The sequence below is a fragment of the Candoia aspera genome, chromosome 12 (assembly GCF_035149785.1).
Source record: "Candoia aspera isolate rCanAsp1 chromosome 12, rCanAsp1.hap2, whole genome shotgun sequence".
Taxonomy (NCBI): Eukaryota; Metazoa; Chordata; class Lepidosauria; order Squamata; family Boidae; genus Candoia; species Candoia aspera.
This window is the reverse complement of record NC_086164.1, coordinates 19,153,581-19,167,715: the sequence shown is the minus strand read 5'-3', so window position 1 is coordinate 19,167,715 and position 14,135 is coordinate 19,153,581. Positions and strand designations below refer to the sequence as shown.

Below are 14,135 nucleotides of genomic sequence, written 5' to 3'. Positions count from 1 at the left end.
TGGGATGTATTTTGTTGCCGCCTTCTGAACAATGTTGCCAACTTCTGTCCAGAGTTCTTCCGGGACCCTATCTACTAAGTCCAGTCCCTTAAATCGATTCTTCACCTCCACTGCATATTCCTTAGGAATATTAGTGAGCTCATATCTAGCTGATCTGTGGGTCTTCCCTAATCTCTTTAGTCTGATCCTAAATTGTGCAAGAAGAAGTTCGTGATCTGAACTACAGTCAGCTCCAGGTCTTGTTTTTACCGACTGTATAGATGTCCGCCACCTTTGGCTGCAAAGGATGTAGTCAATTTGATTTCGGTGTTGTCCATCTGGGGAAGTCCATGTATAAAGCTGTCTCTTAGGTTGTTGGAAGAGAGTGTTCATTATGCAGAGCGAGTTGTCTTGGCAAAATTCTATCAGCCTATGTCCTGCTTCATTTTGTTCTCCCAGGCCATGCTTACCTGTAATTCCAGGTGTCATTTGACTGCCCACCTTAGCATTCCAGTCTCCCGTGATGAAAATAACATCTCTTTTAGGCGTGTTGTCCAGTAGGTGCTGCAGATCCTCATAGAACTGCTCTACTTCAGCTTCTTCAGCATCTGTGGTTGGGGCGTATATTTGGATCACTGTGATGTTAGATGGCTTGCCCTGAATTCGAACTGAGATCATTCTATCGTTTTTTGGGTTGTATCCAAGCACTGCTTTAGCCACTTGACTATTAATTATGAAGGCTACTCCATTTCTTCTGTGGTCCTCTTGTCCACAGTAGTAGATCTGGTGGTCATTTGATGTGAAGTGGCCCATTCCAGTCCATTTCAGTTCACTGACGCCCAAAATGTCTATCTTTAATCTTGACATCTCACCAATAACCACTTCCAATTTGCCCTGGCTCATAGATCTTACATTCCAGGTTCCAATGGTGTGTTGATCCTTAGAACATCGGATTCGCCGTTCACCACCAGCACCGTCGGCCGCTAGCCGTCCTTTCGGCTTTGAGCTAGCTGCGTCATTACGTCTGGGGCTGATTGAACTCATCCTCTGTTCCTCCCCAGTAGCATTTTGACCATCTTCCGACCTGGGGGTCTCATCTTCCGATGGTATCACTAAACCGTAGTATCAATTAATTTTATTTCGGTCATAGACCAGCACAGAACTAATAATATAACAATTATACTAAAATAGAAATAAAAATAAAATAAACCATACGAATTAACCATACTAACTCTGTTTAATTAATCCCTGCAAGTCCCATGCATGTTCCTCACCTCTCGTCTTGGCATGCTCAGGGGATCTCTGTCGGCTGCAGATATAGTGCAAGCGGTGCATTCAGAGGTGTCTGCAGGATGAGATCAAAAAGTCAAGATGGTGGCAACAGCTGCTATCTTGACCTTTTTATACCACCATATCTCGCAGTTGTCTGACATCCCAAAGGATGAAAGCTGATTATGAAACTTTTTCTTGGAGAGACCCAAGGCCATGCCACGTTGCAAACTATCCTACTCATTCACTTGCTCAATCAATCAGTAAGCAGAGGTTGCTTCAGCCATAGCTGTGCCTTGTAAACATAAGTATCTTGGCAAACTTGGCCCTTTGTTTCTAATTAACATTGCCATCTAGTGAAAGTTCTGAACATTAGACCTGGAGAACTCAGAAATGGAAAACTTTCAGGGGAGACTTCTTCCAAGCTCATTATGAATCATCTCCAGCATACCTGAGCTTGGGCCTGGTTTATCATGGGTTCAGCACACAGCTGCTCCAAGATTTCTGAACCAGATGGGATGACACCATACAACAACCATTTTTGCTTTTGAGAAGTACATTTGAGGGTAGGACAAGAAGCCATGGGTGGAAGCTCATCAGAGGGAGATCCAACCTGGAAACAAGGAGGAATTTCCTGACAGTGAGAACCATTAAGCAGTGGAACAGCTGGCCTCCCGGAGTGGTGGGTGCTCCATCGCCGGAGGTTTTCAAGGAAAGATTGGACAACCCTTTGTCCGAGATGGTATGAGGACTCCTGCCTTGGGTGGGGCGGGTGGACTAGAAGATCTCCAAGGTCCCTTCCAACCCTGTGATTCTATGAAACATAGGTTCCCCCTCTTCTCTCTCAATTAATTCCTACATGGGGAGCAGGAAGAGATCTTGGGAAAAGCTCAGAAATTTGGGAGTAATGCTTTGTGAGTGGCCTTAATTAGATAACTGAATTCATGACTCTTCCTTGTTTTCTTTTATCAAAAAAACCCAGGGAGTTAATCTCTTAGCCTTCTCCTTGCTTTCAGTCTGTGACAGAACAGGCAGAAGAGCCAAGGAAGCAGTGGGCTGTTATTTCTTATCACCATTTCTACCTTGGTAGAAAGCCCAAGACAGACTCTTTGTCTGAAATCCACCAGGGATTTCCCACCGACTAAGAGTGTTTGTGCTGCAGATTTCGTCACATTTTGTCTCAAACCAAAATGGTGCTGTAATGGGAAACTTTCCTTTTAAGCGCAAAGGTTCAACATGGATTTCTGTGCATTTGGCAAACTTTCCAAATCAAGATGCTAATGCTCAAATCTGCAACCTCCAGTTTGAGGCACAGAATCTCATTTTTTTAAAGCAGACGCTAGGTAAACAGGGCCTGGTAACCCACTTCTACATCCGTATTTCCAATTCCTGTGGCAGGATTTAATTTTGCTGGTGCTAGTTGCATCTAGGAGGAAATCTAGTGCAGGGAAGGCACTTTTTTCCCGACCTGGAGATGCATAAAAAAAAAAAAGAATGTTTTAAAAGTTTCTGAGACCTGCAGTGGTGGTGATGTGACATCCTTGGCAGAAGGTTCAATATCAATTGTTTGGGCTCTTTTTACCTTTGGGGAGTCTGCAAGTCAAGGATGGGAATTGAAGCCAACACCTTGAACACTCTCTAGATCAGTGTTTCTCAACCTTGGCAACTTCAAGACGTGTAGACTTCAACTCCCAGAATTCCTACTTTAAGACGTGTGGAGTTGAAGTCCACACATCTTAGAGTTGCCAAGGTTGAGAAACACTATTCTAGATACAAAGGGAAGATAACAGTAAAAAACTCCCTATTTTAGTACTGAATATAGAATGAGTAGAAATAAACGCACAATCATATTGTTGAAAAATGAACCGTTCGTTGCTAAAGGTTGGCACTGTGATGCTAAGAGGCTCTCGTGGCTGTAAAGGTGGACCTGTTGTGGTCCATTGAGTCAACCCTGACTTCTGGTGACAGCAGGAACAAGTCCTTGTAGTTTTCTTGGCAATGTTTTTTGGATAGGCTTGTCTGGACCAGAAAGAGTGATTGGCCCAAACTCCCCCAACGACCTTCTTGACTTTTTGGACCCCTTTTGCAGATGCTTCTACTTGGAACCATCTTCCTGCCACCAAGAACAGTGGGTAAATAGAATAAATACGTGAAAGCATTTGTAGAGTCTTATCATAAGTAGGTTAATTTGCAGCAGTTAAATTTGCAGACTGAGTAGGACACATTTTGAGGGTCTAACCTTGTCTTCAGGGGGTTACAAAGCAAGTCTCTTTTCTTGGCCCTTGTTTGGGAAGTCTTAATCCAAAACTGAAATTACCATGAGCTCACCTGTGTGGCTTTCTATACTTTAATCCGTTGACCGTATTTCTGTCTCTTTTGTGAAGGCACTTCACTGAATACATAGTAATATTTTCCTGAGCACTTTCCAAATATTTCTTATGCCTTCATCACTGATCCCTGCATCACCAGCCATCTGCTGAGTTTGAAGGGAATGCTCTATCTGTGTGGAGTCAGCCTTCTCCAGCTTGTTATCCATTGGTTGGATATGTTGGTTTACAATTCCTGTCCTCTTTAGCATAGCCAAGATTGATAGTTAAGGTACAACAGAACCTGAAGGTTCCAGACTGGGAAGGAGAAAGAGAAAGATCGGTCTGAGCAGCTTTTGCAAGAGGCAGATGCTCCAGCCAATTTACAAGGGTAGAAGCAGGAAGATGCAGCTGGTGACAGAGTCCAAAGGTCAGCTTTGAATAGCAGCTTGTCAGAGATGGGCACTGTCATTCCACGCAGAAAAAATGTTCTGCCATTTTAGCCTTCCTGCTGTCTTCAGAGAGCAATAAAAATATCCCGGAGCCTTTATAAGTTTGTAAGAGCACAACTTTGCTTTGAGTGCTCTCAACAGTGCCCGAGAACATTATGTGGAATGTCATGGTTTTCCTCCACATCTGAAGGGTGAAGCAGGGGTCATTCAGTAACGGAATAATAAAGAAAGAGAAAATTAAAACGAACACAAAACACAAAACTGCAGGGCGCTCTTCAATAGGCAGACTATTGAATGGCTACTTTCCACATAGCATCCAGGTATGCATCATGTTCTCTAGCTGCTGGGGGGAGCATCTCTTTGCAGCTACAAAATATTGTATTCAGTGCTTCACAAAAAAAGTTTGTATGTTGCTTTCTAGCAGGTCTTATTCCCAAGAGGAATATTTGCTTTCAAAGGAGAAGAGAATTTGGGGGACTTTCTCATGGGTGGGGCAGGGTGCCATTACGCATGCTTTGGGCCAAGAGACGTGTGTGAATGTCCTTTTATTATCCGGTCTCCTCTGCAATGATCTGCAGCCTCCCTGTTCTGATAAACCCAAAAAGTAGAAAAGCAAAGCCAGGGGAAAAAACTATAGCAAAGCAGGTCTCAGCAGGCATTTTAGAAAAATTGAAATTCTCAAGAGCTTTGGGAAATAGATTCAGGGCAACATTGCTTGCATCAGTCTCTTTTCCCTGTTTTGTCTATTCTGAAGAACAAGAACTCTGCACAGACTCAAGCAGGGGTCCCTCCCTCTTAGCTTGGCTTCTGTCGACATACCAATTGGCAAACTGCAGCCTTCCAGATGTTACCGGACTGTGGCTCCTATCATACTTGTCCGCTGGAGGAGGCAGATGGAATGTTCTCAATACCCCAAGGGGTTTCGGTCTGACTGAAATCATCCAGGATTATTCGATGGCACTAAAAATTCCAACAATCAAAGAGAGATGCTAGAGAAGACTCTATATCTATCTATCTATCTATCTATCTATCTATCTATCTATCTATCTATCTATCATCTATCTATCATCTATCTATCTATCCTTTATCTGTCTACCTCTCCATTCCTCCATCTTCAGATCTATCTATCATCTGTCTGTCTGTCCATCCATCAGCCATCTATCTGCCCTTCTAAGGCCGCCTTGCTTCTTGACAACTTGGCATCCTTTGAGGAAACTTCTTAAACCTTTATTTTCTCTTGTCGCAGCAATATATTTAGTTCCAGTGCTTTTAGTGACTGTCATTCACGATTCTTGCTATTTTTTCCTCTTCTTTTTATGACTGACTCAACAGTGACTATATGGTGCTTTTTTTTTTTAATATGAGTGGTGGGGGTGAGAAGCGGAAATGAGGTTGCCACAGTTCTAGTTCTTTTGTATACGCACATACACACACCGCACCGATCTCTAAGTCTTAGTAGACAAAGTGGAAGACTTGAGACCTTTGGAAGAAAACAGTAATGTAATACTGGAACTCTATGGTGAATTTCAAGAAATCAGGTTTCGTTAAACTCAGAGCAATGAAAAGTAGTAGGATTCCATGACAATGAAGGTAAGGAGAAAAGGAACTCATGACGGGTAAGAGTTTGTAAAAAAGAGGGATTTTTTTTTTAACCTGTTCAACTGTGTCCAATTCTTGGAGACTGCCGGGACAAGTTCCTGCAGTTTTCTTGGCAAGATTTCAAAAGTGGCCTGCCATTTCCTCCTCCCTGGGGCTGAGAGAAAGAGACTGGCCCACGGTCACCCAGCTGGCTTCATGTCTCAGGTGGGACTAGAACTCGTGGTCCCCTGGTTTCTCCTAGTTTCTAGCCTGATGCCTTAACCACTACACCAAACTGATACTTGGTTGTTGTTGTTTATTCTTCAGTTGCTTCCGACTCTTCGTGACTTCATGGACCAGCCCACGCCAGAGCCTCCTGTCGGTCGTCAACACCCCCAGCTCCCCCAGGGACGAGTCCGTCCCCTCTAGAATGTCATCCATCCATCTTGCCCTTGGTTGGCCCCTCTTCCTTTTGCCCTCCACTCTCCCCAGCATCAGCATCTTCTCCAGGGTGTCCTGTCTTCTCATTATGTGGCCAAAGTATTTCAGTTTTGCCTTTAATATTCCCTCAAGTGAGCAGTCTGGTTTTATTTCCTGGAGTATGCCGGTTTGATCTTCTTGCAGTCCAAGGCACTCTCAGAATTTTCCTCCAACACCACAGTACAAAAGCATCTATCTCCCTTTGCTCAGCCTTCCTTATGGTCCAGCTCTCGCAGCCATATGTTACTATGGGGAACACCATTGCTTTAACTATGCGGACCTCTGTTGTCAATGTGAAGTCTCTGCTCTTAACTATTTTATCGAGATTTGTCATTGCTCTTCTCCCAAGGATTAAATGTCTTCTGATTTCCTGGCTGCAGTCAGAGTCTGCAGTAATCTTTGCACCTAGAAATACAAAGTCTTTCACTGCGTCTACGTTTTCTCCCTCTATTTGTCAGTTATCAATAAAGCTGGTTGCCATAATCTTGGTTTTTTTGAGGTTTAGCTGCAATGCTTTTGCACTTTCTTCTTTCACCTTCGTCATGAGGATCCGCAGTTCCTCCTCGCTTTCAGCCATCAAAGTGGTATCATCTGCATATCTGAGATTGTCAATGTTTCTTCCAGCGATTTTAACTCCAGCCTTGGATTCCTCAAGCCCAGCACATCACATGATGTATACTGCGTACAAGTTGAATAGGTAGGGTGAGAGTATACAACCCTGCCGTAATCCTTTCCCAATCTTAATCCAGTCCGTTGTTCCGTGGTCTGTTCTTACCGTTGCTACTTGGTCGTTATACAGATTCCTCAGGAGGCAGACAAGATGACTTGGTATCCCCATACCGCTAAGAACTTGCCACAATTTGTTATGGTCCACACAGTCAAAGGCTTTAGAATAGTCAATAAAACAGAAATAGATGTTTTTCTGAAACTCCCTGGCTTTTTCCATAATCCAGCAGATATTGGCAATTTGGTCCCTAGTTCCTCTGCGGTTTCTAAACCCAGCTTGTACATCTGGCAATTCTTGCTCCATGAATGGCTGAAGTCTACCTTGCAGGATCTTGAGCATTACCTTACTGGCATGTGAAACAAGGGCCACTGTGATAGTTTGAGCATTTTTTAGTGTTTCCCTTTTTTGGTATGGGGATATAAGTTGATTTTTTCCAGTCTGATGGCCATTCTTGTGTTTTCCAAATTTGCTGGCATATAGCATGCATTACCTTGACAGTAACATCTTGCAAGATTTTGAACAGTTCAGCTGGGATACCGTCATCTCCTGCTGCCTTGTTATTAGCAATGCTTCTTAAGGCCCATTCAACCTCACTCTTCAGGATGTCTGGCTCTAGCTCACTGACCACACCGTCAAAGCTATCCCCGATACTGTTATCCTTCCTATACAGGTCTTCTGTATATTCTTGCCACCTTTTCTTGATCTCTTCTTCTGTTAGGTCCTTGCCATCTTTGTTTTTGATCATACTCATTTTTGCCTGGAATTTACCTCCGATGTTTCTAATTTTCTGGAAGAGGTCTCTTGCGCTTCCTATTCTATTGTCTTCTTCCACTTCCACACATTGCTTGTTTAAAAATAATTCTGATGCTTTATAGTACTGCAATTTCTGGCAGGTCTTTCACCCGCTAATGAGGACTGACCCTGCTTAGCGTGTTTCAGATCAGCCAAGGCTGGTTTAGGTGTTGAATTAAAAATTCAGTTTAAAAATAAACAAAGCAAGCTCAGGATTAACTACGTCTTGTCTTTGAGGATGCTGTATGATATGCATAGACGCCAGTGTGCCTGTCAACCTCGATTCCATAAATGGGAACGTATTGCAAACAAACTGCAAGTCTCCAGAGTCAACTTGACTTGAGAAAATGCTCCCAGGTCTCCTCTCGGCTTGCCAGGTTTTTTTTTTTTTAGAAAGGGGCAAGTGACAGTCCAAGCTTATCTGTAAAGCCAATGGTAAATTAGGACAGTAGAAGACCTCGGGGGATTAAGAGTAGATGGGGAAACTTCTATTAGCCTTCTGGAAGTGAGGATTTTGTGGCTGTCCACATCCAGCCAGTCGCCAGTTGAGCATGTTAGTTGATCTAACATGCTCAAAAAGAAACACTTGGCACCATACTTCTCACTCCTATCCAGATACGGCCCTGATAAGGCAAACTTACCTTGCTTCAGTCCAACACTAAACAGCCATTTTTGTGGCTCCCTTTAATCTGGATGCTGTAACCTACAAGAGGCGATCATCTTTTGAGTGGCAGCTTCCAACCTCTGCATACTGTCACTTCCACCATGGTCCAGACGCTGCAGCAGCAGCAGCACCTTTCTCCCATACTTCAGAAGGGAGCCAAGTCAATCTGGCATATAAGCCATGCCTTCCAGATGTGTTGGCCATAATGGTTTGACATTCTGGGAGTTGTAGACCCAATACACCAGGTTTTGGGCACATATAAGGATTATGACGACAGAACTGCAATGGGCTCTGAACATTTATTACTGACATGCATTTGCAATATAAGCTAACACTTCCACTAGAACTGCATAGATGCAAATAAAGTTGGTCTTCCAAACTCATCACTTCTACTGTAGAATGAAAGGATTTCTCTTTGGTGGAATTCACATGTGGAGTTTGTAGTCCAAAATTATTGGAGGACTGCAGGGAACCCTCGCCCATGCTAAGAGTGCTGAGCTAGACATGTGGAGGCTGAGGTCAGCTTCTACTGCCCACTAGTTGGCTCAGGTATGCCCTCTCACCAAAATCCACACCATTAGGAGATTTGAACAATAGAATGGAAGTAAGTGGCAGAAATCAAATTTATATTACGCTACACAATAATATAACTCATTTGGCATTGGCTTTCTGTTTTGGCTGAAAACCCAGTTTGGAAACCATGACTTACGGCTCATGTGAAATGTGAACTCATAAAATTGTAGTTTGTTCAACAAACCATGGCTTAGCCCAATGTATGGAACCAGCTGTTACTCTGAGAGTCCTGAAAAAGAGCAGGATAAAAAAATGTACCAAGATGCCTCTATGTGGCATCTAAATGACATTTAAAAAATACACACCGACACATGTCTGAGACATTTCACCATACATGACCTTTATTGGCGACATCAGGGGTCATTTATTATACAGAAGTCACATCACACCATTCTCTTCCAATTTCATCCCCTTATAAATCTGTAGCAAAAGTGCACTTTTAATCTATACCATATATTTTTCAATATTCTCTCCATCTTTCAAGTCAGGTATTATTTGTAAAAACATTATCACCAAACATACAAAATACAAGCTTATCGTTCTCCTATGCTAGGTGGTTGCAACTGCCATCAGATGTGAGGGGCTTTGCCCATGGACTTCTCAACTTCACCCCACCTGGGCCTACAACATGACTGCATGGTGCATCTCCACAATAGACTGGGTTAAGGGTTTTTGTGGTTTCGTTTGGAGGTTTCTAACCAAGAGAAAGTTTACACATAATGCATAAATAATGCATAACTGTCAACTGGTTGTCAACAGCTATTTGTATTACTGATGACAACCTCTGAAGAAATATGATTCTTGCATATTGGACATAACATATCCACATCAGTTGCCTTCCTGAAATAGTGTGAATGCTGAAACGTGAATTCTGGAATCATTTAAAAACACATAGATGGCATTATGTGTCAGTCTCTAATGGAACGTCACTGGTAACCAAAAGAAAACGGCTACTGTAAGACAATGGCTGCAATCTTATAACCTCCCTGGAAGTCCCAGGAAGGTTTGGTGTCCCCACTGAGGGTCTGCTCTTGGAAAGTCAGTTCCAACTTCTCCCACCTCCCATGGAAATCTACAGATCCTCTGATGCTCTGAAGTGGGCCAAGGCAAAATCAGGCAAGTCTCTTTCTTCACAGACATGGTCCATGAGGCTTGGACGATGCTGCAGCAGATGGACATCCTTGCCCATCCTTGCAATGCAAGGGAAAGATTTCCAAATGAAAAGGTAAACCAACAAACATGGACCCAAGGAAGCAAGGGAAACACAGCTTTTCTTTGCTGGCACAAACCAGGCAAACTTTTGGAAGCTTGCCTGCCCTTCAAACCCCAGAGTGAAAGCAAGAGCTCAGGTTTTGAAATTTTCTCAAGTCAGTTTCCTTCTTGGCAAATGCCAGCAGAACATGACTGAGGAATGCTTTGGGACGAGCAGAGATAATTTTAGAGTTCTCCCAAACAGGAAGCCAATTCTTATTTCCATTCACGTGGACCAAGAAAGAACTTTGTGCATTCATCAAGGCCCACCAGGGGCTCCTGGGATTAGCTCCCATCCACTGTGAAGGTGGTTGTGCATCATGTCTCCTTAAGAATGCTTTAGTATGCTAGGAAGCTTTTGGAGGGAGGGAGGGAGGGAGAGACATCAATGGTTCCACACCCCAGACTGGTCCTTAGGTCACAACCCAATCCAAGGTTCTCATGAACCTAAATAATACTGGTAGAGTCTTCTCCATTGCACATTTTTCCCTCTTAAGAATGCTTAGAGTTATAATTCATAATGTTGGAAAATAGACACTAACTGTAATCCAGTCTTCCTAATACAGCCTTATTTTTTTCTCTGTTGAAGCAGCAACAGCAGCAGTAGCAAAAACATGTTCTGGAAAATGTTATGTGGGGAGCAGAAGATGATCACATGAAGAAGAACCCTTTCCAAGACACTGATGGATGTTAATTTGAGTGCTTTCTTCTCAACCCTCCCCTGAATTGTTCCCAAGGCCAAAATCATGAATATGATTTAAACGTCAATGTTTAGAGCTGTGATGTCCATTTACAGCATGTTGATCCATGCCTAGAATTGCTTCTTACACGCAGAACTGAACACTAAATAGATCCTGTTTCGGCAGAGGGCACTTTTGGCTTAGAGAATAGCTCCAAGAGGCTGTTATTTCAGCTTTAATGCTAGATGTGACCTCAAAATTTACACCTATTTCTTTCCTGACTTCTACTGTATTGTGGCTCTGAGTCAAAATCTCTTTTTAAAAAGAATTAACAGATTTATAAAGCATATAAAAATTACTTTTTCAAGGAAATCTTAAGAAAGAGACAAAGTGGAAAAAATGTAGAATAAATAGTATTATCTGAAATAAAAGTGACATTTTAACAAAATCTTCAATTCTGTAGAAACACCTAGTGTCCTCTTCCCATACACAAAAAAAGTAAAAATTAAACCACGATGCTTCCAGTATGATTTAAGCTGGCCGCAATCTTGAACTGCCAAAACTGCAACTTTCATCAACTTTCTCCTGCTTGTGTCCCATAACAGGGCAGATATTGAGCAGACACTGGAGGGGAAATCATTCTGTTAGAAAACAGAAAAATGGCATTAACGGAAACCAAAGGAGAGTCTTAAGCCACGACTGAACAGTAAATGGATTCTACAATGTTACTTTAAAAAATCACGTCCTTGGTTCTTGAATAATTCAGCAGCCAGGTTTCAAGTAGAGGTAAAAGATTTTGGAAGTTAGCAAGTATAAAATAGCCTAGAAAGAAAATCAAAGCGAAATGCATCCTCACTCAGGGCAGTTCTCCTCGAGGAAACGCACCACTTGATTTCCTGAAAATTGCCCATGATAATGAGGAGGAATTGATTCTGCTCTCTCTATGCTGTCCTTTCTGGGCACAGCCTTGATCCCTTCTTTTGTGCACAAGTTGTTCCAAAAATGTGCCATCTCAGTCTCTTGATTGGTAGAAGAGAATATATCCAGATTCCGAATTTTTGGAAATGTCTGAGGTTAATCCATAGAACTCTTCAATCGCTTGAGCGTCGATTTTCTACAATTTAAGGCAATGGACAATTAGTGGGGAGGGAGAATCAGGATCATTGTCCATTTCCTCTGGTCTAGCATTCTCATGTCCTGACTTAAGCAGGACTTTTCTGGTCTTTACCATCATGGAGGCCCTGCCTGTAGAGGAAGCTTGTGTACATTTCATTAAAATTTAATTGACATTGAAGCCAGTGCCCCCCCCCCCCCCGCAGAATGTCACCAAAAGGTAACATCAGACCTTGACCTAACCTTCCTAACAGTGCTGTCTCACTGGTGCTTGTGGACAAACAGCTGGACATAATAGGCAAAAGAAAAGGCCACTGCATTAAATTTAATACATTTAAAATACATTAAATATGCAACAAATCAATGAATTAAAAGGACCCACTCGCTCTTTGCTGCTAGTAACAATTTCTCTGCAAAATTAGCCCTGTGGCCTGCAGTCCACAGAACTGAATGCATTTATTTGGCTCCACACAAAAATAACTAAAATGGGGCTGTTTCCATCTTGGCCTGAAGGGGAGGTGGGCATTCGCTGCCCAGTTCACCTGTCCCAGGGGCAATGGGCTGATGTGACCTGTGACCATTCAGGGTTCATATGTGATCCAACCTTCTTCATCTGTCTAGTGAGCAAATGTTGCAAATCCCACCATATTCTCCATCTGTGATTTCTGCATTGCCTTCTACTTATGGCAGGGGCATCCAGAGAGTACGGTCCAAAAAATCAAGATGATAGCCACCACAGTGTGGTCAAAGCTCTGCCAGGTTTTTACGCACACCGCACATAAAAGCTCCACACTCTGCAGACAGCCCTGACTTAATGCTTCAAAGTACTGACATCTGCTCTCAAAGTTATTAGCTTTCATCAGACAGAAACACTGAATCACTAACACTTTTTTCTCCAGACCTGAGAGAACCTTTCATACCGAGCCCTGAAAAGTAAACCTGGTCCTTGTTTTTCTTCCCAACTCGTTAATCACAGCAGTTAAGAAAAATTAACTGGGCTGCAAAAGAACTTATTGTGTCTATGAGCGTGTGAGTTTTGGAAGTGGGGGGCAATCTAATAGAACTGCTTCCAATTTACTGCTTCTGGTAAAGCTGTAAGCACCCACTGGGGGAGCAAAGCAACCAGTGTCGTGGTGAATTAGCTATCTAATTTTATTTATCTACCTACCTCTAGGAACAAGAATGCTGCAGTGGTCAAAACTGTATTGTAAAAAAATTATGTCTTCACCACATCAAACTCTGTAGAAGTATACTTCTGTACTTTTGTCTCATCCATGCACATTCTCTCTGATCCAAGACAGGATCTTTTGAATTGGTTGGTTCAAATACGAAATTCTGTGTACCTCTGGTCTCACATTTCCGTGTGGAAAACATTTATCCCATCTATTGTTGACTTTGGCTGATGGAACGTGTAGTCAGTCGGAGCCACAGACATCAGACGGATGTGCAGCGTCTAGCAATGTCTCCTTTTAGCGTCAGATTTCTTATCTGCAGCTCTCTTTGAGCCCAGACAATTTGGCTACGCTAAACCATGGTTAATTAATAACCTTGTCGCTACCCTGATGACTACACCAGTCATCACCTGAGCAGAATGCTGCTGCTCAGTTATTAAATGGTGCGTAATGCTGGAGTCCTTTACACAAGTGTTTCTCAACCTCAGCAACTTTAAGGTATGTAGCCTTCAACTTGGGAATTCTGGGAGTTGAAGTCCACCCATCTTAAAGTTGCTGAGGCTGAGAAACATTGGTTTGTACCAAGCTCCATAATTTACCTGGTTCCCTTCTCCACTTCCCCAAACTATCTGATGCTGCTGCTGACTCACATGGTCTAAATAGCCTGGGACCCTTTTCCAGTAAGCATCCGATTTTTGAGATCCTGTCCTCCTTTACTACGAAACCATCTAATTCTGACATTGCCCTGAGCATCCTGCAGCTCCTCACCTGAAGCTTGGCAGGAAGAACAGAGCTCTGAGTCTTCTGCTATACCAAACTGTTGTTGCACTGCTCTCTGCTGATGTTATTTGAAGGCTTATTAGTATTGATTTATTGGAGGGTGGGGGTGGAACTGTTGCTTGCACGATTATGAAGAGCAGGTATTTATATTTAGTTACAAAAGTACAAACTGAAGATGGCTTTGACCCAAAGTTACACAGAAGCGCCGAAGCAAGATACAAACCCACCTCTACGATGTCGTCATCGAATAGCAACCAAAACCCATGGCTTTTCACAATGGTGATATAATGTCCACGATTTGGGCCACTGCAACGAAGGA

General features: G+C 42.8%; 1 protein-coding gene across 1 annotated transcript in view; it reads right to left on the bottom strand.

Moving 5' to 3' along the window:
* Nucleotides 1–9,136: 9,136 nt before the first annotated feature.
* LOC134504548 (ubiquitin carboxyl-terminal hydrolase 12-like) overlaps nucleotides 9,137–14,135 on the bottom strand; it is a 47,004-nt gene continuing 42,005 nt past the window's right edge. Inside the window, exons 8-9 of the mRNA XM_063313813.1 lie at nucleotides 14,044–14,122; nucleotides 9,137–11,865 (exon numbers count right to left, since the gene is read on the bottom strand). Of these exons, the coding sequence (XP_063169883.1) occupies nucleotides 11,764–11,865; nucleotides 14,044–14,122 (181 nt within the window). The 3' untranslated portion in view covers nucleotides 9,137–11,763. The remainder of the gene's footprint in view (nucleotides 11,866–14,043; nucleotides 14,123–14,135) is intronic.